The following is a 24,029-nucleotide window of genomic DNA, read 5'->3' on the forward strand; positions in this document are numbered from 1 at the left end:
TGATTTCCCTGTTAATACCCTACTATTACCTTTGATTACCCTATTATTACCTATGATTACCCTGTTAATACCCTACTATTACCTGTGATTACCTGTTAATACCCCACTATTACATGTGATTACCTGTTAATATCCTAATATTACCTGTGATTACCCTGTTAATACCCTACTATTACCTGTGATTACCCTGTTAATACCCTACTATTACATGTTATTACCCTGTTAATACCCTGATATTACATGTTATTACCCTGTTAATACCCTACCATTGCCTGTGATTACCCTGTTAACACCATGATGTAACTGTGATTACCCTGTTAATACCCTTCTATTACCTGTGATTACCCTGTTAATACCCTGATATTACCTGTGATTTTCCTGTTAATACCCTAATATTACATGTAATTACCCTGTTAATACCCTACTATTACCTTTGATTTCCCTGTGATTACTTACTTGGGTCTAGCTGCATAGTTGAAAATTCTTAATTTGTTTTCTATTCTGATAACTAGAACTGAGACAAATGAATATTTACCTTCCAGAAATGAATCTAATGCAGGCATAGATTTTATTCTCCTTCTAAGGCTTGACAGGTATCATTCTAAAGAGGAACTACATTCCCATTCAACTTTGTTTCACTCACTTTAGTTCTCAGACACTATCTTTTACTTTTTTCTAACGCTATAGTTTAAAAACAATGCAATTTTGTTTGTGCGCATCTTTCTGTCTCTTGCTTATCACACACACACACGCAAACACACAAACACACACACACACATAGGCCTACGTGCAACACAAACATAAACACTTATGCTTTCTTTCAAATATTAACTTTCATAATTTCTTATTTCAAAGTGATGTAAAATGTGCTAGTTTCAATTTCATTAGACTAACTGATGACATCACACAGATCTACTTATGGAGTCAGAGTCAAACAGAAGAAACTATAAATCAACACTCCCAATCCTGGAGCTGTCATAAGAAATAACACACCTAATATAGAATTATATATTCAACATACAAGAATAGGTTTCAACAAATGTAAAGAAAATAATGCAGAATACATATTTCTTTTATCGAATATATCAAAACATAACATCCTCAATCCTCACCATTATATCAAGAAATCTCAATTATCGACTTTGTTAAGTTATGTTTTGATCGTTTAAATAGCACAAGGAACATAAAGCTCTTCAATTAAATTCTGTCAGGAATTCAACGTGGCACTAAATTGGAGAATCCATGGTGAATACTGGATTGAGTTTTCCAATTTTCTCCGAGTTTGGTTCTAAAGGTTGGAGATTGAAACTTCTCTTGTTATTTTTCCTGTGAATATTAGAAAATAGAAATACAAGCATCAAAGAATAAAAAAAAAGTGTGTAGTATTAGCGTATTAGCGATGGAAGGACTTGTTGATCGTATTCTGTCTATGTCGATTTCAGAATTAACATCAGCAAAAACCTGGCAATCTGGTATATATAGAAATAGATATATATAGATATATATATATCTTTCTCTTTGACATTAACTGAACTGCTGACCGTGATCTGATCACAAAAAGAAATAACAAGATTGAATAACAAGATTGAGTTACAACGAGACACAATGCACATCAAAACATTGTCGGTTCTAATTCTTTGAACATTTTATTTCTGTCTTTATCTGAGCATTTTTTTAGCAGCCCCCGTTAAGGGAAAAAGCCGCTATTAGGTTTGAGCAAAATGTCCGTCTGTCCGTCTGTCACACTCAGATCTCGAAAACTAGAAGAGATATGAAAAATATTATTTCACCATTAAATGCGGCTTAAAAAGTTTAGGTGTAACGGCTACTTTTGGTTTTCTAAAAGCAAACCGTTTAATTTATAAAATTAATTATGCAAGCGATTTTTTCATAAAAATACACCAATTCTAAAACAATTACGTAAATGTAAGGGAGGCAATGTTACAATATGCTCACAAAGATGTACAACTGTTGTGTATTTTCAGTATCACTAAGTCAAATATATTAATAAAATGTACAGGAAATGTTTACAACAAATATAAATAATAGTTAAAGGTGTTTTTTCTGGTCAGCTAGCTGCTAAAATTAAAAGAAAACATTTCTTTTTGTTTATAAAGGCTAATAATGCACTTTGTATGTAAATATCAATCACATTTAAAAAAATGGACTTTTTATGCAGCGACTTTCGTGCAGTAGCGTAGCGTCGCAACATAGCACAATACCAAACCAATTCCTTAAAAAAAAAAATTAATCAGATTTTATTTATTTTTGTTTAGTGCCCCCATCCGAATAAAAGAAGATTATTTTTGTGCGTTTTGTCTGTTGGTCGGTCTGTCCGTCACGATTAAATTAACAAATAACACTAATAGCTATTGTAAATCTGATTTAACCTTTAATTTTTCTTTCAGAAATATTGCAATAGTTTTAAGTATCTATAATAGATTGTTCCGGATGTTTTGTGAAAAACAAATCAATGCCAACGAATATTTGTTTGCTCAAATAATTTTTTTTTCAAAAATATCGACAATAGGTTGTTCAGGATTTTAAAATAAGAAAGTAATTTACTAGAAACGATTATTGAAAATCACTTTTTAGACTTATTTTACAGTTAATTTTCTTGCCGAAACATAATAAAAGTTATTTAATCGGTAAAGAATGTTCCGGATTTTGTTTCGAAAAAGAAATTGACCTACATTACCTTAATTTTCTTACAAATCGTCGCCAAAAATGATCCGAATTTTATATGAAAAATCTAATAAAGCTAATAAATGTTTGAAATACCTCTTCTAATAAATAAAACAAATAATTTTCGCATTTACGAAAATTGGTTGTTCCGGATTTTTTATGAAAATTTTTTAACTCTATTTATGTAAAATCGCACTTCTCTCTTACACTACATTTAACTTTCAAGTTAAAACGTTAGAAAATCTAATTATCGTTAATATTATGTTCCGATTTTTAAGGAAAACAACTTCCTAACACAAAAGTATGGTTTGAAAACCTCTCCATAAGGCTATGGTACATCTAATTTTCATAACAGACCATCCCACAAATTTAATTAACGGTATTTGATTAATCTGGAATTCTTATTTTCTCTCACTCTAAATATGTAAACATCCGGAACAATCTATTATAGAAACTTAAAACTAATGCAATGTTTCGAAAAGGGAAATTAAAATTTAATCAGATTTTCAATAGATTTTAGTCTTATTTTCTCGCTAATAACATGACGGACAGACAAACTGACAGACAAAAAAAAAGCGTCTTTAATCCTTTATATATATATATATATATATATATATATACATATTTAGTCTAACTTGGCTCATCAAATGAAATACTAAAAGAACTCACTCGGTGCACCAATGTCTATGAACCATGGGCGTAGCCAGGGGGGTGTGTGACAGGTGGGGAAATGTGACGTGTGTTTGGCGCGTTTTAATGTCTAGGGGATGATTATTTTTAAAGCTATCACACACCAACCTATCAGCATATGAATCGGGAGCAGACACGCAACGAGACAAAGCAATGAAAGATAGATACAAAAGTTAAAATGAAGAATATTTATTTACATAAATATACATATAAGAATAAAAAGGGGGAGGGTTTGCATCTATCTCTAATTAGTAAGGTATTTTGATCATCACTCTAGCACTTAATAAGAGAGCATGTCACTTTGTCCTCTGACTTAGCTGGTTGTCCTGTTGATGTCGCAGCTTGCTGTGTCCTGGCTTGAGGTTCTGCAGCTGGAGGTGGCGCTCTAGCGGATAGAGGGACGCCGGTGATATAGTTCTTGTGGAGTTTCAATCCCAAAATCTAATATCTGTAGTGGGCACAATAGGGCGGGTGGCCGGCTACCGTGGGCACACGTGTACTGCGGGCAGAGCGGATCTGCATAGCGAACGGGATATGTCCAGTGAGTTGCAGAAGGTTGGCGTAGCTATGACGTCTCGCACAGATCTGAATCTATAGGGACGTCGCACCTAATAGCTTGACAGGTGGGCTGTCGAATAGGCGGGCAATGCCGATAGCGCCAAGTGGTAGAGTTGAGTAGATCTCAGTAGGCAAGTGCAGTGCTGAATAGCACTAAGCACAGATGCAGGTAAATAGATCGTTGATCCAATGATTAAATAGGCAATAGATGATTCTCGATAGCAAATACAGTGCTGAATAGCACTAAGCACCTAAATAGGCAGACACCTGAGGGAGGCTGCGGATAAATAAAGACAAGTTAGGACATGTCTCTCATGCATCTTATCGATGCCCTCGACTGAGGTGCATTCGTCAGATTGGTAAAATTGCTTTAGAGCACAGTGGGGAGATGATGACAAATGGGATTTGGAAAATAGATGGCCGATAGGAGTAATATACAAATGTACATAAAAGGGGAAATAATAATATAAAAATGTACATAGAAGGGGAAATAATAATCTCAAATAAACAACACAGGTGGATAGAGAAAGAAGGGGGGGGGGAATGGGCGGTGGTCAGCGACCCAGATGGTTTGTTTACATATGACCGTGGGTCGAGAACAATGAAGCGTGCTTGAATGGAGAGGGTGTCCCTTCAAGCGGCGCAACTCTCCTTAGAGTAAAATGAGTACAGGGGAGACAATTCACTACAGGGGAGATAACTCGTATCTCTTTTCTAGACGCAGTATTAGTGCGCTAGTAAAATTATCACGGTTGTCAGCCGAGATAAAGGAAATAGACTAAGATGTACAAATATATACATGGTTCCATCAACGATCAATTGAGCAACGTAGCATTGATAGATTAATGCAATACATAAATAAATACATAGGACATGTTTATGTTTTCTACTTACGCCAGTGAGAAATACACAATGCACTAATTAAATATAAATGAACTAGGCAAAGTACACATGATAAAATCCAATGGAAATATACACAGAGTAATTAAGATGGAACTTGTGATTAAGTTCGGCTTACCACCAGGTATTCCTCTAGGAGAAAGAATGTATGAAGTAGTCCAGACTCAATAGCTCAGCTCGAATGAGAATGAAAGAGAGTCTGATTTGAGTTGGTTTACTTTATATAAGCCTGGAAAGTGCGGGCGGACACAGGAAATGCCCTAGACTAAGATTTATCTTACACGTGGGTGGATTTGACTCGAGGTGGGAGCCGCACCTTGGAATATCACGCGGTGTGTTGACCTTTGTGGTCTCCTAGATCAAAGAGAGAAGTGGGAAAAGGGGGGGGGGGAGAAAAGGATTAGCTCGCATTCAAACCAAGGTGGTGTCAACCGCGACCGTCCTTCAGACATCCGGCGGGTAATACAAAAGAGAATGTGCGTTTACCTTTCCCCGATCAAGGGCAGATAAATGAAAGGACGCGCCTTAGCTATCTCCAAGGTGGCCAACTAAGTCTAGCCTGGAGGGGAAAAGGTGGCGCGGGTGGAGAATTTAGGGGTAGGATGGAGAAATAATTAAAATAAAATAAATAAAAAATGAAAAATAATAATTAATGCTGTGATAATTTTGAGTGACTCTGACAGCGAGTTTTTGACTTGTCACAGGGGGCGAAATGAGAGAGATGGACTTAAGTGACTGATTTTTTGCTTTGATTTTGTTTATTTTAGGTGAGATTTTAGTACTAAGCCATCACTTGCCACAGCGCAGTCAAGGGGTTTTTTGAGTTTAAAACCCTCTACAAGGAGATTTTGCAGTAAAATCGCCCTGTTCTATAAAACAAAACAAAAAAAAATGCAAACGACAATCCCCAAATTCCAAGAGCACTGTTAAGGAAGATTTTGATTTTAAACCCCCCTCCAAAATTTACGATGAACCCCCTCTTCAATATAAAAAAAAAAAGCAAATAAAATATTATGAGCGTATCTAAATGGGTTTTGACTCAGTTTAAAGTTTAAACTCCCCTCCAGTGGAGTTTAAAGCTAAAAAATACATCTTCAATAAAAAAAAAACAGCAAATTTCACTAAAATCTATGAGCGTAGCCAAAGGGGTTTAGAGTTTAAATCTCCTGCGAGCGGGATTTGAAGCTAAAAAATACATCTTCAATGTAAAAAACAAAAAAAAATGAAATTACGCAATCAAAATGCTATGAGTGCCAGAAGGGGTTTTGAGTTTAAATCCCCCTTCAGAAGGGTCTGATGCCTCTGCAATACGTCTTCAATATTAAAAAGAAGCAAATTACACACTAAAATTAATTAAAAACTAATTAATTAAAATTAATTTGACTCGCATTTTAAAAAGACATAATAGCTAGAATATCAGGTGACCGAGCCTCGCTCGGGTGAATAATTTGTTAAGGAAGGATATATACCCGAAGTCTTTTTTGGAATACTGTTGTAATTACGAAAATGACTCGAAGAAAAGCCTTATTATTATGGCTTTAGTAAGAATCATCAAGTCATGCAAAATCTCTACGTTATAGTGTAAAACGTGCACCTAGAAACAAAGTAAAATCGCGTATTTTTTTCTAAGAGACTTAAAAACGTTAGTATTCTAAAGAAAGCGTTATTGTGAGGCATCTCTGTTACTCCGAAATTCTTTCAGTTTACTAAAAAAAAAAGATTGCTAAAAATATGTTCGTCCCCCAAACGGAAAAAATGCCCTGCAATGCGCGACTTTTGGATTATAAGAAGTTCATACCATTTTGCAAGAATATCGCTGTTTGTTTAGCTGTCTTTGGTGAAGTCGTTCAAAAAGTTTTTGTTGCTTTCTATAAAGTACTCATGTCTCAGATCCACAAAGAGGGGTTGAGAGAATCACTGGTTGACACTGATTTTTGTAGACAGGTGGAGCGATTTATTTCGCCACACTCTCGCTTGGAGGCGTCCAAAATCACGACTATCCCTGATCACATATCAACCTCTCTTTAAAGCAATGCGTCATTTGATACTATGCTTCCCAGATAATGTGAAGTTATCTACCGCTTTAAGGGATGTCTATGCGCTGTGATCTTTGGGCTGAGTAGGTTTTATTGGGTGACTTCTGGAACATAACTTCTTTTTTACCGAGGTTTAGAGGTTAACCAAAAAAAGCATCAGCGTGATGAAAATTTGTTGACCGCGAGCTGGATATCATCAGGGCCAGCCTTAGTCCTATGCAGCCGAATTGGACCCCTAAGGTTCAAAAGCACCGCGCTAATTCTAGGTGTAAATTATAAAATTAAACCATTATAATTTATAATAGGGTTCCCGTAATCTCCTTGTTTTCAAGGAGCTCCTGGAAATCTCCTGAAACTCATAAAAATGGCCTTAAAAAAGACAAAATTGTCATTTTGGGGTGTCAATCAATATGGTAAACGCCAGTCCTACGCGTGATATAAAAAAAACGGCATCGTCAGCTTTCATTTAATAAAAATGTAATGCAAATACGAATTTATTTTCTAATACAAAATCTTTATTTTCACTTATTATCCTTATCCCTACCTTTACTGGTACGCGCGCAATCCATTTCACATAGGGTCCCGCAAATGTTAGGGCCGGCACTGGTTATGCAAGTAAGGCATTGATAAGTTGTGTTATGACCATTTCCTATGTTTTGGTAAGGGACAGTAGACTTCGAAGCTTAAACACATTGCAACAATTCACCAGCAAAATAATAACAAAGTAAAAGCTACCTACGGGTATACTGAATTGAAGTGTAAACAATTTATAAAGCCTTTAAAACACAATATCAATATCATAAATAAAGATATTTAATTTAATTTCATTATTTTTCTTCCATAGTTTCATAATGGATCAATGTACAATTAGATGGTGAGCAAATGTTTAATTACGCCAATTGAATCATTAAGACTTTTTCTCGTTTGCGAAGAAATGTCTTAGTGTACTGCTGTGAGCCTAGTGACGTAAGCGGTGTCAAGTTTTTTCCCATTGACGTCATATAGAAAATTTCATTCATAAAACATTCTAGCCAAATATAATTTTTCGATAATGATCCATTTTCGGACCGATATAACGGTCGACCTCGAGTTTTCCCGATGTGGCCAATGACTTGAGATTTTTTTTCTCACTAATATGCACATACGTTGAAAATTTAAAGAAAATCGTTAGGGCCGTTTTCGAAATAAAATTTATATATATATAAATATATATACATACATACATTCATACATACATACATACATACAAGAATTGCTCGCTTAAGAGTATAGGATTTAGATTTAATCTAGATTTTTTTTTACACTAGATAGATTTGTTTACACTAGAGCTAGATTTTTTACACTAGAGCTAGATTTTTTACACTAGATATATATTTTTTTTTCTTACACTAGAGCTAGATTTTTAGCGGCCCCCGTAAGGGGAAAAAGCCGCTACTAGGTTTGTGCAAAATGTCCGTCTGTCCGTCTGTCCGTCTGTCCGTCTGTCACACTCAGATCTCGAAAACTAGAAGAGATATGAAAAATATTATTTCATCATTAAATCCGGCTTGAAAAGTTTAGGTGCAACGGCTACTTTTGGTTTTCTAAAAGCAAACCGTTTAATTTATAAAATTAATTATGCAAGCGATTTTTTCATAAAAATACACCAATTCTAAAACAATTACGTAAATGTAAGGGAGGCAATGTTACAATATGCTAACAAAGATGGACAATTTTTGTGTATTTTCAGTATCACTAAGTCAAATATATTTTTAAAATGTACAGGAAATGTTTAAAACAAATACAAATAATAGTTAAAGACGTTTTTTCTGGTCAACTAGCTGCTAAAATTAAAAGAAAACATTTCTGTTTGTTTATAAAGGCTAATAATGCACTTTGTATGTAAATATCACGCACATTTTTTTAAATGGACTTTTTATGCAGCGATTTTCGTGCAGTAGCGTAACGTCGCAACATGATCAGGTGCTAAACCAATTCCTTAAACTTTTTTTAAAAATCAGATTTTATTTATTTTTTGTTTAGTGCCCCCATCCGAATAAAAGAAGCTTATTTTTGTGCGTTTTGTCTGTTGGTCGGTCTGTCCGTCACGATTAGATTTAAAAAACTAGAACTCTAAAAGCTATTGAAAATCTGATTTACCCTTTAATGTTCCTCCCATAACATCTCAATAGTTTTAAGTATCTAAAATTGATTGTTCCGGATTTTTTTGTGCAAAACTAATCAACGCCAACAAATGTTTGTTTGCTCTTCTAACTTATATTACATTCAATTTCCATGCTTAAACGTTGCAAAAACACATTATCAATAATATGTTGTTCCGTTTTTTATGTAAATAGCATATTAATGCTAAATCATAATCTCTATACTGACTTATATTTCATTAAGTGTTAAAATGTTCCGGCTATTGTTTTATAAAACATGAATTATGCCTAATGATTGTTTGAAATCGCATAAGGCTTTTAAAAAAAGTAATTTACTAGAATTGATTACTGAAAATTACTTTTTAGACATTTAATTTTCTTGTAAAACATAACATAGAAGTTTTGTAATCGATAAAGAAAGTTCCGGATTTTGTTTCTTACAAATCGTCGCCAGAAATTTCCGAATTTATTTAAAAATCTACTAACGCCAAATAATTGTTTGAACTCCCTCTTCTAATTAATAAACAAATAATCTTCTCATTTACGAAATAATGTTTTTACGGATTTTATGAAAAATATTTTAACTCACTACTCTCTTACAGTACATTTAACTTTCTAACTAAAACATTAAAAAATCTAATTATTGTTAATATTATGTTCCGATTTTTAAGGAAAACAGAATCCAAACACCAAAGTAAGGTATGAAAATCTCTCCACGTGGCTTTAGTACATCTAATTTTTATACGAGACCATCCAAAAAATTTAATTAACGGTATTACATTTATCTGAAATTCTCTTTTTCTTTTACTATTTATACAAACATCCGGAACAATCTATTATATAAAATTTTCAATTGTGTTCATACCTAAAAATTATTGCGATGTTTTGAAACGTAAAATAAAGGTTAATCAATTTTTAATAACTTTTAGTTGTTGTTTTTTTATATCAAGATAACGGACAGACCGACTGACAGACAAAACGCAAAAACAATGTGGCTTTGATCCTTTTTAAATAATATCTATTAGAACTCAGTGCACCAATGTCTATGAACCCTCGTTAAATATCTCGTGTAAATAAAGACATTTTTTTTTATGGTACCGGTACTAGCCTATTGTGAGGTAATGGAATTTTTTTTCTTTGACGTCATATGAATGGACTCTTTAAATGTAATGTTAAAAGAACGCACTCGGTGCACCAATGTCTATTAACCCTCGAAAAAATTGCTTGTATTAATGAAAACATATTTTAGTCTAACTAAGCCGTGTGACGTAGTGTTTTTTTTTTCCTTTGACGTCACATGGAATGAATTCTTTAAATGAAATGCTAAAAGAACGCACTCGGTGCACCAATGTCTATGAACACTCGAGAAATGGCTCGTGTTGATAAAGGTGATTTTTAGTCTAGCTAGGCCTTGTGACGTAGTGTTTTTTTTTTCCTTTGACGTCACATGGAATGAATTCTTTAAATGAAATGCTAAAAGAACGCACTCGGTGCACCAATGTCTATGAACACTCGATAAAAGGCTCGTTATGATGAAGGCGATTTTTATTCTAGCTAGGCCGTGTGACGTAGTGTTTTTTTTCCTTTGACGTCATATGGAATGAATTCTTTAAATGAAATGCTTAAAGAACGCACTCGGTGCACCAAAGTCTATGAACACTCGATAAAAGGCTCTTATAGATGAAGGCGATTTTTAGTCTAGCTAGGCCGTGTGACGTAGTGTTTTTTTTCCCTCTGACGTTATATGGAATTAATTCTTCAAATGAAATGAAAAAAGAACTCGGTATAGTAATGTTTATTAAGCCTCGTTATGTGACTCGCGTTTAAAAAAGGAATGATATCTTGATTTAGATCTAATCTAGATTTTTTAAACTAGATCTAGATTTTTATTACAGTATATCTAGATCTGGATTTATATTCTAATTAAAATTATTTTAGAGTCTAGATCTAGAATTTCTAGATCTAGTTTAGACTAAAATAGACTAGATTAAGATGTAGAATTTCAATTTCTAAACTTAAAGTGTAAAAAAAAAGTGTAGATTTTCATTTCCAAACGTTTTGATCAATATTGTAATGTTTTAATATACTAAAACTAATCTACTATTTTTTTTATTAAATTTAAATTTATGGCAAATGAATCTTTGAAACATTATTACTTTTGACCATCGGATGGCTGCCTGGTCGTGCGGTTTGCGCGCTGGACTGTCGTTTAGATTTATGGATGGCCCAGGGTTCAAACCCTGCCCGCTCCCATCCCCCGTCGTCCTGCGGGAGGTTTGGACTAGGAAGTAATTATCTTCAACTCTGAAGGAACATCCGAAACGTGTAAAACATTTTACATCAAAATTAAATCACCTCTTGAATATTATTTGCGAATATGCAGATCCGACAGGGATCCGACTTCGACGGGGGCCGCCTCTGAGTTTGTGTAACACAAACTCTCTTTGTAATCTTGTTAAAACTAGATTTAGATTTAAGTTCTAATTAAAATCATTGTAGAATCTAGATCTAGAATTTCTTGGTCTAGTTTAGAATGTTTGTTGTTTGACATGTTTCGGATGTTCCTTTAGAGTTGTAGTCCAAACCTCTCGCTGGACGACGGGGGATGGAAGCGGGTAGGGTTTGAACCTGGGACCATCAATGAATCCAAACGACAGTCCAGCGCGCAAACCGCACTACTAGACAGCCATGATTTAGACTAGATCAAGATCTAAAATTTTAATTTCTAGACTTAAAAGTGTAGATTTTTTTTATTTCTAAAGTCTAGAATGTCAATATGTCATATTGCAATGTTATAAAATACTAAAACTAATCTACTATTTTAAAATTTAATATTGCAATTAGTCTATTAATTGATTATCTAGTGTTTTTTTTTTTATAAATCTTATCTAAATTCTACATTATCCCAAATATATATTTTAGATCTAGATCTAGTAGATATAGATATTGAGAGTGCTATATTAGAAGTTTAATTTAGGTAGATTTACATCCTCATTCTAGTTCCATTTAAATGAAAATGCTCAATACCAAAAGATTATCTAAAATCGCTCTTCTGACATATTGTACATATCCGGTAGTTGTCATTCCGTAATGTGTAGGTATATTATCAATAATAGGCTATTAGTTTGTAACCAGTTTGTCATTAAATTAAGAGCAATGCCTGGTTGTGCGGTTAGAGCGCAGGACTGATTATCTCCTTGGTCACGGTTTCATACCCTGCTTGATGCCATCCTCCGTCGACCAGCGAATATGCGGATCCGACAGGAATCCTTCTCCCACGGGGGCCGCCTCTGAGTTTGTGTGGCAACACAAACTCTCTTTGTAATCTTGTTTATTTTTACACAGAAATAAATGATTATTGATGACTTTTTTCCAAGACTAGCCTGTGTGCATTTTCTCACCTTCCAAAGTTCTTAGCATCTTCCACAGTGTCTGGTAACATTTTGTTGGCCGTCTCAGGAAGTAACAGGGCAAGTAGTCCAGCAAACACACAGGCTCCACCAAATATAAGTAGAGGTAGCACTACAGCCATGTCTCCAGAGATCACTTGACCCTGAAATCAAATATAAGTAGCACTACAGACGTGTCTCCAGAGAACACGTGTACCTGAAAGCGAGTATATAAAAAGATATTTCTACAAACAAACATCATGGGAGTAGTCAGGATATTTTTTCGGACAAGGAATTTGGGGAGGTATATTTTTCTTTTACACCTCCCATATATTGCTTTGGGTCAAGTGATGGGTCAACATCGGTTGAACCCCGAATCCCTCCCGTCGCTACGCCCATGACATATATAATGAACAATCGTGTGCTAATGGACCTCATTCACCAATCGTAAACAGCGTTGAACCACGTGCTTGCTTATATCTTCTATACAACTTACGACTTAATTCCAATCAACAATGGCTATCACGTGACCGTTCGTTTCGGTGAATGAGCTCCATTACAGTCAAATGTAAGCTTACAATATCTGCAATATAAGGTGCGAGAATGCCACCAACTCTTGCCATGACAGAGCATAGTCCAAGCCCAGAGTTTCTCATCACAGTGGGGAATAACTCCACAGTGTAGATATAGATGATAGCAAACGCAGCCGAAGAGCCGAATTTACCAACAAGGGACAGCACCAAGGTTATCCAGGAAAGATCTGTGAACAATTGTATTAGTGGATAGGAAGAATGTGAGCAATGAAATGACGAAACAAGGGCTTCATTTAGGGATATCGTGGCACCATCATAATAATACAGTATAACAGGGATATCGTGAGTCTAATTGGTAACAAAATTAACGTGATTCTTCTCCGAATTGCAAAACATGACAGCAGATTTTGAGAGTCAAGGCATATGAGATTAATCATAAAGGTTGTAAGTATCTAGCAAAATTATCATTTAATGACATTCGTGTCTGGTGTTGGATATAATTGAATTATAGGTATTTACGCGAAATGACACATGATTACTGAAAATAATATAGTATAACAAGTACATTGGTGTGAAACCGGCTAAGAGTGTGAGAATACAAACCGCAACCATTTTCTAAAAAAGAACATTTAAAATATATATGGGAACATTGCAAATACTTTTAGTTTTATTAGCAACATGTATCAGATTATTGTTATACAGAATTGAAAGCCTTTTTTAAAATAAATTAACATTATATATATATATATATATATATATATATATATATATATATATATATATATATATATATATATACATATTTAAAATTCCTCTATTTAAATGACAAAAAGAATTTTAAAAAAAAATCCGGACATTTATTTAGCATACACACAGTGTGATAGAGAATTGTCTTGATTACAGCCATTTTTTTTTTTTTACAAAACTTATATACACTCGGTGACACTCACTCTGTCAGTCTGTCTGGTAAAATTGTAATGAATTATTTTGTTTGATTTCGAAATAGCACGAATAATATATACATGAAGTCCCAAAATTAGGTTTTCAGACGTTTTTCCCCCATTCTCGAATCAAGTTGAAATTTTGCATAAATATTCATTGTCAATAACAATACGTGAATCAATCCAAAAATTAACCAATCGGATAATCATTTGGTTTATCATTTAGTACTAATTAATTGCGTTTGTTTTATATAGCAGAAAGAGAGCTAACCCCTGTAATATTCAGATAAATGGTAAAAATTATCGGTTATTTCCCATTAGATACGCTTTGGTTTTAAAGAGTATTCTTTTTTCTAATGCTTGTTTTACCAATCTGCTATCACCTTTAGTTCCATACAGTACAGGAAACAGCGTACACACGCAAGCTGCACCAGCAGTCAACATAAAGAGACATTGTAATAACTTCCTGCCAGCTTTGTCCAGGAATATCAGGCACAGAAAGTAAGATAGCAGCTCTACCACACCAGACAGGAAGAAGTTCAGATACAGATCTCCAGACAGGTTGCCAACATTCAAACTTAGACCGTAGTACACCATACTTGCTACAATCCTGTCAACAAAACGTCATGAGTACCCTGAGTAAGCTAGACAATTTTCGTAAAACATAGTACCCTTCAAAATGTGAGCATTTAGAATTCATGTATAATTCGAAATGTATTGTTAGTACATCTTCTATCCTATTTTCTACTATTTGATTGCAAAGATATTTTCGCACAAAAAATATAGTTGTAAATAGAAACAAACGTACTTAAATCAGCATTGTTTTACAGTAGCCTGTTATCCATCCATATTTTTTTAATGGATTTGAACCTGTTGAGGAATAGTTTGTTCCTGTCATTTTATCTAATTTTTTTTTAAAGATACGCAACGATTATGACAATTTCTTTTAAAATTATCAACAATAAAATAACATTTAAGCATAAAGGAAATGTAAAATCCTAATTTAGATCATGATACAAACTTGTACACGGTCATTTAGGCAGCTTGGAGTCAAGTTTTACGAATCACAATCACAGGTATTTAATTTGTTTTCCTTTACAAGAAAAAAAAAAGCTTTTGGTAATTGTATTACTTTAATTATATTATCTATTTCTTTTGAATAAATTTCATACCAGTTGGCAAAAATAACCAAACAGCGGATAAGCAGAACATGATTCGTCATCATGTGCCAGACTTTTTCGCCAATACCGTCCAATTCTATCTCTTTCAAATTAGCCATTTTGTCCGCCATAGTAACGTTATTGGTTTTGGCAGCAATTTTGATTATTTCAGAAGCTTCCTGTAGTCTATTTCTGCTGACAAGCCATCTTGGAGATTCATTCAGTAATCTGGCCAACAATGAGAATATACAGTCAGTCAAAGTATAAAGTTATAAAACCAAAACATTTATATTAAAACATGATTTGTGTTTATCTTAAAATATATGCAAGTCACTTACAAGAAATATGAGATGATTAAAAAGTTAGGGATTGATAATACAATCTGTAAGTGTCTCCAATCTCGTAGTCCGTAGGCGATAGCAATCAAAAGGAAATGTCCAAGAACCCAAAAGCATTCCTTTATAATCCCAGCGTATTTTCTTTTCCTTGGGCCCACAAGCTCCATGCCTTGGAAGAAATCATTGAATGTCAGAACGAGTTTCAGTGATATTTTATAGAAGCATTTTTTATTAGTTTCTTTATTTCTTTTAAATCGTTTGTAGAGATCATTTTATACTAGCAAATATAAATTATAGTATTTTCGGCCCAAGGGTGTAAACAAGACAATGTTCTGATTTCAGGACTCGACTATCGCTTTCATATGTTTTCGCTTTGCTCCTAAGAATTACCTTAAGGGTACTATAACGTGGAGTAGTCAACTAAATATTTAACATTGGTGTCAGAAGATAATCCACCACAAAATGCAATGACGAAAACGTTTTACCCAAAAAAAATTGTCTTTTAATGAGTATAATGTGTGGCTAAGATACATAAAACCATTTGGCTATCTAGCAAGAGAGTCTTAAGTTTAAACACTCGACCTGAGTTAGTGTTGGCTGGGCACTCAAAGGCAGAACGGAAGCCTTGTCCCAGATAACCCCTCCCCTCTGGTTTACAAACAAAAAATTGTACCATAGCGCACTGAGCATGAGAGTTGCGATATACAAAAGTAATTTTAAACAAGATTACGAAGACTGCACACAAACTCAAAATCAGCCCCAAAAATGGTCCTCTCAAGCAGGTAAAAAGGAAGGTTTCAATATTTAAAAAAAAACAAAAACAGAAACTATGAACTACAAACAATCAAAAACTACAACGCTATCTCCGTCGATACAAAAAGAGACGTGTGAGTGTCGAAAGTGTTGCAGATAATTTTTTATTGTTAGTTCGACTAACGACCTGATACCACAGGATACACGGGGATTTATTAATTTTATTTTTATTACATTGTTAATATTCATATGTATTCAATGAATTGAAGGTTATGAAGATATAGTTGCATGTGAACCTATCTGATGTTATTAAATGATCTTAAAATTGACATAACTGTTTTGAAAGGGCCAATTTTTCATTTAATGCTTCAACAAAGAAACTTTTCCCTTTGGTTAATGTTTAAATATAATATTTACATCTTGCACTCCACGTCTGTCATATGAAACACTACTTATTAATTGTTGTTTTAAATTATATTCGACTTATATGCATACAAATTGTTTAAAATATAAGTAGCTCTTGTGACAGAAAGTATTTTATTTAGTAATAGTAATCTGTTTAGAATTGTTTGTTGACACACCTCTCGTATTTACTTGTCTAAGTTGTCTCCTATGTTGTTGTTCATTTATAGTGAATAGTAGTAAAAATGGTGTATTTTTATAAAAAAAAAAACAACTTGAATATTTGATTTTAAAAATTATTTTTTTTCTGAATAAAAAAAAATATTCGTTGCATGAAAATTGTAAAATATCATATTGGATTTTTATTAATGTTTCTAGTTTATGAGATCTTAACAGGACAAACGTCGAACAGATCGACCACACACAAAACTAATAGCGGCTAATACAAAAATCACATTACAATTCACGACACTTCACGACACAACTCTCTTACCGATGACATAGGAAGCCAGGTAGAGTCCACTACCAAAGAAGGTGGCACAAAACTTCAAGATGACAAATGGAACATAAGAGTGGACAAAAGCTACAGCAAGACCACTAGCAAACTGACCAATGGTGCCCAACAATATAACAATATAAAAGGGGAAATAATAATCTCAATGAGACAACACAAGTTGGAAAGAGAAAAAGAGGGGGAGGGCGGACGCTGGTCAGCGACCATGACGCTATTGTTTACACATGGCCGTCGGCCATAAACAAAAGAGTGAGCTTGAGTGGGGAGAGCGTCCGTTCAAGGGGCGCAACTCTCGCCAAAGTAGGATTAGAAAGGGGAGATAATTCATATATTTTTTCTAAGCGCCGTGTTAGCGCGCTAGTAAAATTATCGAGGCGGTCAGCCGAGATAAAGGAAATAAAATAATATGTACAAATATATACATGGTTGCATCAACGATCAATTGGGCAACGTGGCATTAATAGTTAATTATGCAATACATAAATATATATAGATATGCCGTGTTTATGTTTTCTACTTACGATAGTGAAAATTACACAATGCACTAATTAAGTATAAATGAAATAATAAAATACACATGATAATATCCAGTGAGAAATATGCATAAAGTAACTAAGTGGAACTGTGATTAAGTTCGGCTTACCACCAGGTATTCCTCTAAGAGAATAAATGAAATACTCCAGACTCGACTGTTCAGCTAGAATGAGAAAATGAGAGAGTCTGGCTTGATTGAATCTACCTTATAAAGGCCGCGAGATATGGGCGGAAACAGGAAATGGGATTGGCTAATTCATGTGGGTGAAGTCCGACAAGAGTCGCACCTTGGAAAGGTCAATAGGCGTGTTGGTCCGAGTGATCTCCTAGATTAAAGAGAGACGTGGGAGAGGGGGGGGGGAAGAAAGATTGGTTTGCATTCCACCCAAGGTGGTGTCAACCGCGACCGTCAGATATCCGGTGGGTAAGACCAAAGAGATTGTGTGTTTATCTTTCCCCGATCAAGGGCAGATAAGTGAAAGGACGCGGCCTAGCTATCTCCAAGATGGTAGACTGAGTCTAGCCGGGAGAGGAAAAGGTGGGGCGGGTGAAGAAATTGGGGACAGAACGGGAAAATAATTAAACTAAGATAAATAAATAATAATAAAATGTAATTAATGCTGTGATAAGTTTGAGTGACTCTGACAGCAAGCTTTTGACTTGTCACAATTAGTTTGAGGCGCGAGAAGTTTCCTTCACCAGATTACAAAATTACGGGATAATGCCGTTTTTTTTATCGCATTTAGGATTGTCATTTTCCATATTGAATGACACCCAAAAATGACAATTTTCTATATATCTTGAGATTTGAATGAGTTTTCAAAAGATTTTAATAATTTCCGGATATTTCCATGACTTTTTCGTATATTTTTCAATTTTGTCAGATTTTAAGGAACTCCTGGTAAACCAGGAGGCTGCGAGAAATGTTAAAAGTTATAAAATGGTTTAAATTAAATAATTCACACCTAGAATTAGCGCGGGTTTTATGAAAGTGTGGGGCCCACTGCGTTAGCATAGATTGCATTGGCCTAAGGCGTATGCTACGCCGTCAGTCGACTAATATATATATTTAAACGTTCATGTTATATGTTTATATGTTCATGTTGCATGTTTACATGTTTGTATTATAATATGTTTACATGTTCGTATTATATGTTTACATGTTCGTATTATATGTTTACATGTTTGTATTATAATATGTTTACATGTTAGTGTTGTTTGTTTACATTCTCATGTTATATGTTTTCATGTTCGTGTAAATTGAAAGTTTAGGTTTAATGAATTAATATACTTATCATGAATGGGTTTTCTACAAATATCTGTGACATATTTAGCTGAAAGTATACACCCCAAACCTCTGTGATATATGCCAACGTAAATATATCCCATAAACCACTGCGGCGTGTATCAATGTAAATGTTTTTAATTCAATCCGTGTGACTAATTTGAATGTAAATATATCCCACAAACCTCTGTGACAAATGTGGATGTAAATATTTCCTTGCTGTAAACCCATTTGTCACATTTTCTGGTCGTGTTGTTCCAGTCTCTCTGTGTGACATCTTTGACAAACACTTCACATTGGGAGTACATGTTCTTCTGACTCAGCCATGGGATAGATTGATTGATGAGGTCATCATGCCAGGGACCTTGACTCGCGTACGTGTCATTGTCCAGTTCTGGAATGGCGCATCTGTGTGAATACATTCCATTCAGTTTAATAGATAACAAGTATAAGAAAATATTTTAAATAGGTATTGAATTGCTTGTATTGAGTGTGTGTGTGTGATAATGTATTTCTATGGTGATGTTGGGAAGAGGTTAGCGATTGGTTGTAAGTGATGCAAGATATGTAGCATTGTCGTCAGCAGTCTTAGGACAGATGACACCAGAACGTGAGACTGAAAAGAAGTGTTATTGTAGTGAGTTAGATTGTGTTAAAATACCATTTTATAATATTAAAAAAGTCTACTAACCCAATTTTAGACTAATTATTAAAAACAAAAAAGAAGCAGTAGTGCGATGTCATCAGCAAAATTCAAATCCACTCAAAGTTAAATAAATTTGTCTACGGATTTTCTTTTCAACAAAATGGCCAAATTAAAAAAAAAAACTAAAACATTTTTATAACAAACAATCATTATTATGCCCGCCTGAAATAATATAGCACGCTTAGAGACACATAATAATAATAAGAAGAAGACATAAGGTTCTATTAATTATATTGGTTATGGCTGAAAAAGAACCTATAAATACTTATACTTTTATACTGCTTATAGCTACTGTCTAGCTCTCTAAAAACTACATCTTCCAAAATTTTACTCTGCTTAAAATAGACTCTATTGTCCAGTCTCTCTCTATATATATATGTCGATGACGATAACATTTTGCGATTTTTTTACATAAGTAAAATCAAATTCTATGTTCGTTCGTCTTAATACAAGCTAATTTGTATTATTATATATGCAAAAGTGGTCTTCCTTTATGTCCTCATTGATATTGTCTTATTTGTCTATTTAGTTCAAAATTTCTCCCAATCTGCCTATGGTTATAATCGTACGTTTCACTGTAGGTCTCCACAATTCTTCACATTGCTTTCTCTTCTCTTTCTATGTTACAGTAATGTATTGCCCAAAGAATGTCAACCGCAGCTAGCAATTCGTAATGCAAACAAATCTAATGTGACCATTCCCAATTAACAGTAAAACTGCGCTTAAAAACAAACTCTTTTTAGATTGCAGAAAAACCGAGAACTGGTCATTAATTTTGTGTTGTTAAATAAATATTAACTACATACAAATAAGTATAAACTATTTTCAACTAAGTATCCTACCTGTGATCTGGCACGGCCAGTACAAAGACTGACATTAAAACATGGAATGCTGTGGGCACGGACACTAGACATGTCAACAAGAACATACGCTTTTGGTAGCTGCCAAAGTCTCCAAGCTGGTGAATGACGTCATCAAACTTCATTTTTGTTTTTCAAGCCTCTATCGGTTCTTTCAAGGGACATCACCTATAGATAACAAAACGACTAGACCCAGCGGGCTTACCATGTGTCCATTGTTTGGTAAATAATGCTGGTACAAGTTTCAATATTTTAAACACGAATATCAGAAGCAACAAACTACAAACTATCAACAAGTACAAGCTTATCTCCCTCTATACAAAATATTCTTCATTTAAATCTCGCATATTATTGCTCATATGAAATTTAATACTGTCTAAATCTAATCATTATAAGTAATGTAAGATGCTCTGCATGCAGAGAGAGCAAAGGATTCTATGTTACACTGGCGGATCGGTGTGTGTGTGTGTAGGGGGGGGGGGGGTAGGGGCAATCGTCCTCACCCAACTCTCGACGGGATGTGAATTTTTATATGAACTATCAAATTATAAACTATCAGATAATTTTTATATAAAATTCACACAACTAGTGTACAAAAGTTTTAGTTTTTCTAAAAAAAAATAGAGATTTTTAGGAAAGGGGAATAGACGCTATTAGTCTTGTTTGGTGGGTCTGTCCGTCCGTCCAGTTTAGATATCGTAAACTAGAAAAGGTCATCTGTTTTTGTTTTAAAAATTAAACTTTTAACATTCACAAAAGAAAAATTAGCCGTTGGATAAGAATTCTGAAAGATCTAAAATATCATGCTGTCGAATTTTCAATATATTTCGTAGTTTTTATATCTAAAAGGGACAGACAGACGGACGAACAGACCACACAAAATTAAGTGCAGATAATTTCTTCTTAGGGGCAGCTTAAAAAACAGACACTTGATGTGCATTTTACGAAATAATTAATTAATGGAAAAAATATTCAATAATGAGCCTTTAAAAGTTTTTCCTTTGTGACCTTCTGCAGAATTATTTTGTTTCTAAATGAAGCTATCTCTTATGTAATCAGCAACTACCAAGTTTTGTTCACTTTTTTTTTAAATTATTATTTAAGGCTCTTGGGGTATAAGAGGACTAGCAAACATACACTGATCTATTTACTACGTCAAGACTTGAAACCTACAATGAAAACTACTAGAAAGATAATGTTCTAATTTTGGTAGTGCATGTTTTCATAAGCAACAAATTAAAGTTAAAACAACATCAACTTAGATTTAAAAATCTAGATTTCAAAAACAATATTCTCAAATCAACATTACATTTACTCAATTATTTTTTGTCTTTCCACCCAGCAAGAACTGAAAAGTTGAAAAATTGTTTCTTCGGTTTCAGTGTAACTCGTTTCTAGCTAGCATGATCTGGTATTGCAATCGACACTTTGGCACAAGGTCATGCACAATGATTAATTATTAAATAGAATTATATTTGCAGAATGGCCCAACTTTTGTAACAGTTATTTTAAAAACTTAAGTAAACTCATGCTTACACAGCTTTATGTACTTATAGGTGTCCATAGAACAAGCGTACATTACACTGGACAAATGTTGTCATGAACTGACATAGTCTCTTGGTGTGAGTTGAGTTGCTACGTACAACGTGTGAGCGTGTCTGTATTGGCCAAACAGATTCTGATGTAACCACGTTTAAGAAGTACTAAGAACATTAGGGGATAAATGGGGGGGGGGGTGAATACTGATAAAAGTCATTCGAAATCGGAATGGAATTCGTGGAATGAGAAAGATGGACTAATGTTTATTATAATCTTGAAGTAGTTGGGTTTTTTTTTTGCCGAAGTTGCTTAAGATTTAATTTTTTCACAACATACATCTAGAATAAACTCAAAAGTGGACGAACATAAGGATCAAACAAAAATGAACATAACTTTAGATAAGATAAGATGATTTTTATTGGTCCAATCAAATGGAAATTCAGTTTGACTACAATTGACAACCTCAGCGTAACTACTGTAACAATAACAATATAGATGCAAATTAAAACAACATTCACACATGAAACACATACACACTCACAACCAACTTTAATTGACAAACCTGCTTTTATTGTCAATAAAAGTTATGTTCATTTTGGTTTGTAAATAAGTTCGTTAAAGTTTTATTCAAGTTAAGAATATAATACTTAGTGACAATATTTTTTATAACATCCTATCATGTCCCTATGTCTCTGCATTGTAGGTACTATTACACATGAGAAAATAAGAGGAAAAAAGTAAATCAGAGATCACGTGACCTCTTGGCTTGTCAGCCTGAAGCGCATCAGCGAAACTGTACTTACTTTATCAGAATAACAGTCTTTGTCTAACATTCATATAAATCTGTTTAAGTATAACACAGTAGTAGTATAGAGCTAGTAATGTACTACATTAATACAGTAGCTATAACAAACTGAGCTAGGTACGTATCTTGTTTTCAAACAGTAGTAGGCCAATATCTGGAGTGACAAGGTTCGATCCCCACCCTCTCTCGTAAACACTTTTTTAGCCAACAGACTAAAGTGAAACGAATTCAATTAGTTGAGGTCACTTAATGATTCTTCACTTCTATCTCACACTCTCACACATTATAGTAACACGCCTTTTATCCGTGGTGTTGTTTTATGCCTTTCTAGACACAATAAGCCATAGATATTTGTTAAGGCACTTTATATATATCTCAACATAAAATTACCATAGGGCTTGGTGGCAGACTAATAAAGCGCTTGGCTTACGAAACGAAGTGTCTTGATTTCAAATCTTGGTGTAGTCTGGGGATTTTCAAAATAAGTATTAATAAGACTGAGTCCGCCCAACTCTAATGGGTACCTGACATTAGTTGGTCGTTGTGCTGGACATATTGACACCTCCGTTAACTGTCGGAAATACAAACAGATGAGCTTTAAATCATCTGTCCCGTGAGGTCTGAAAGGAGTACTGCCCTAGTCAAGTATAAATTCCTGACCTTAGTTCATTGCGTCATTACGCACTCTTTGTTCGTTTGAACAGTCTGGACAAACTTAATGTGTGAGAGAGTGTTTGGTTTACTGACATGGAGCACAGCAGGTTTAATAATGACTTAACTATAATGTAATAGTGCTATAACCATTGAAAGATCCTAGCATCCTTCATTAAAATACTTCTTTATACGCCTTTTATATGCCTAGTATTTGACGTTCCAGGAGATTCCACAATTGTCCTTCATTTCTTCAGTATTAGAAATGTTCTCCTCGAGTAAAGCTTCCGTCTTTAATCCGTGTCATTCAACCAGTTCGCTTAGCAGTGTCTATGACGTCATTTGCGAAACCAACCGAGACCAATCGGCATAACAAACGGTCTAGAACCAATGGTTTAAAAAAAGGAAATAACTCTATAGTTACCATGCATTTAGGCTGTAAATATTTTTTTTTCATTTCGTTTATTCTTGTTTTGTTTTAAACTTAATTTCAAAATGTTTTTACATGGGCGTAAACGCTGTTCACGTGTTTAGGGCTGGAGTTTAAATAAACGTACTGTTAAGTGCAATATTTTTTTTTTCTCTGCTTTGAGACCGTTGTCCCTTTTC

At 34.2% G+C, this 24,029-nt stretch overlaps 1 protein-coding gene across 1 annotated transcript; it reads right to left on the reverse strand.

Moving 5' to 3' along the window:
* Positions 1-1,058: 1,058 nt before the first annotated feature.
* Positions 1,059-22,968, reverse strand: LOC106050941 (organic cation transporter protein-like). The gene is made up of 12 exons (XM_056033309.1): positions 22,768-22,968; positions 20,408-20,593; positions 19,016-19,267; positions 18,482-18,488; positions 17,719-17,737; positions 17,020-17,181; positions 15,372-15,540; positions 15,046-15,261; positions 14,257-14,483; positions 12,978-13,159; positions 12,412-12,563; positions 1,059-1,326 (listed from the first exon to the last, which is right to left on the reverse strand). Exons 2-12 carry the CDS (start codon positions 20,548-20,550, stop codon positions 1,227-1,229), a joined length of 1,629 nt encoding a protein of 542 aa, XP_055889284.1. The 5' UTR covers positions 20,551-20,593; positions 22,768-22,968; the 3' UTR covers positions 1,059-1,226.
* Positions 22,969-24,029: the final 1,061 nt, after the last annotated feature.

This window comes from Biomphalaria glabrata, chromosome 6 (assembly GCF_947242115.1).
Source record: "Biomphalaria glabrata chromosome 6, xgBioGlab47.1, whole genome shotgun sequence".
Lineage (NCBI taxonomy): Eukaryota > Metazoa > Mollusca > Gastropoda > Planorbidae > Biomphalaria > Biomphalaria glabrata.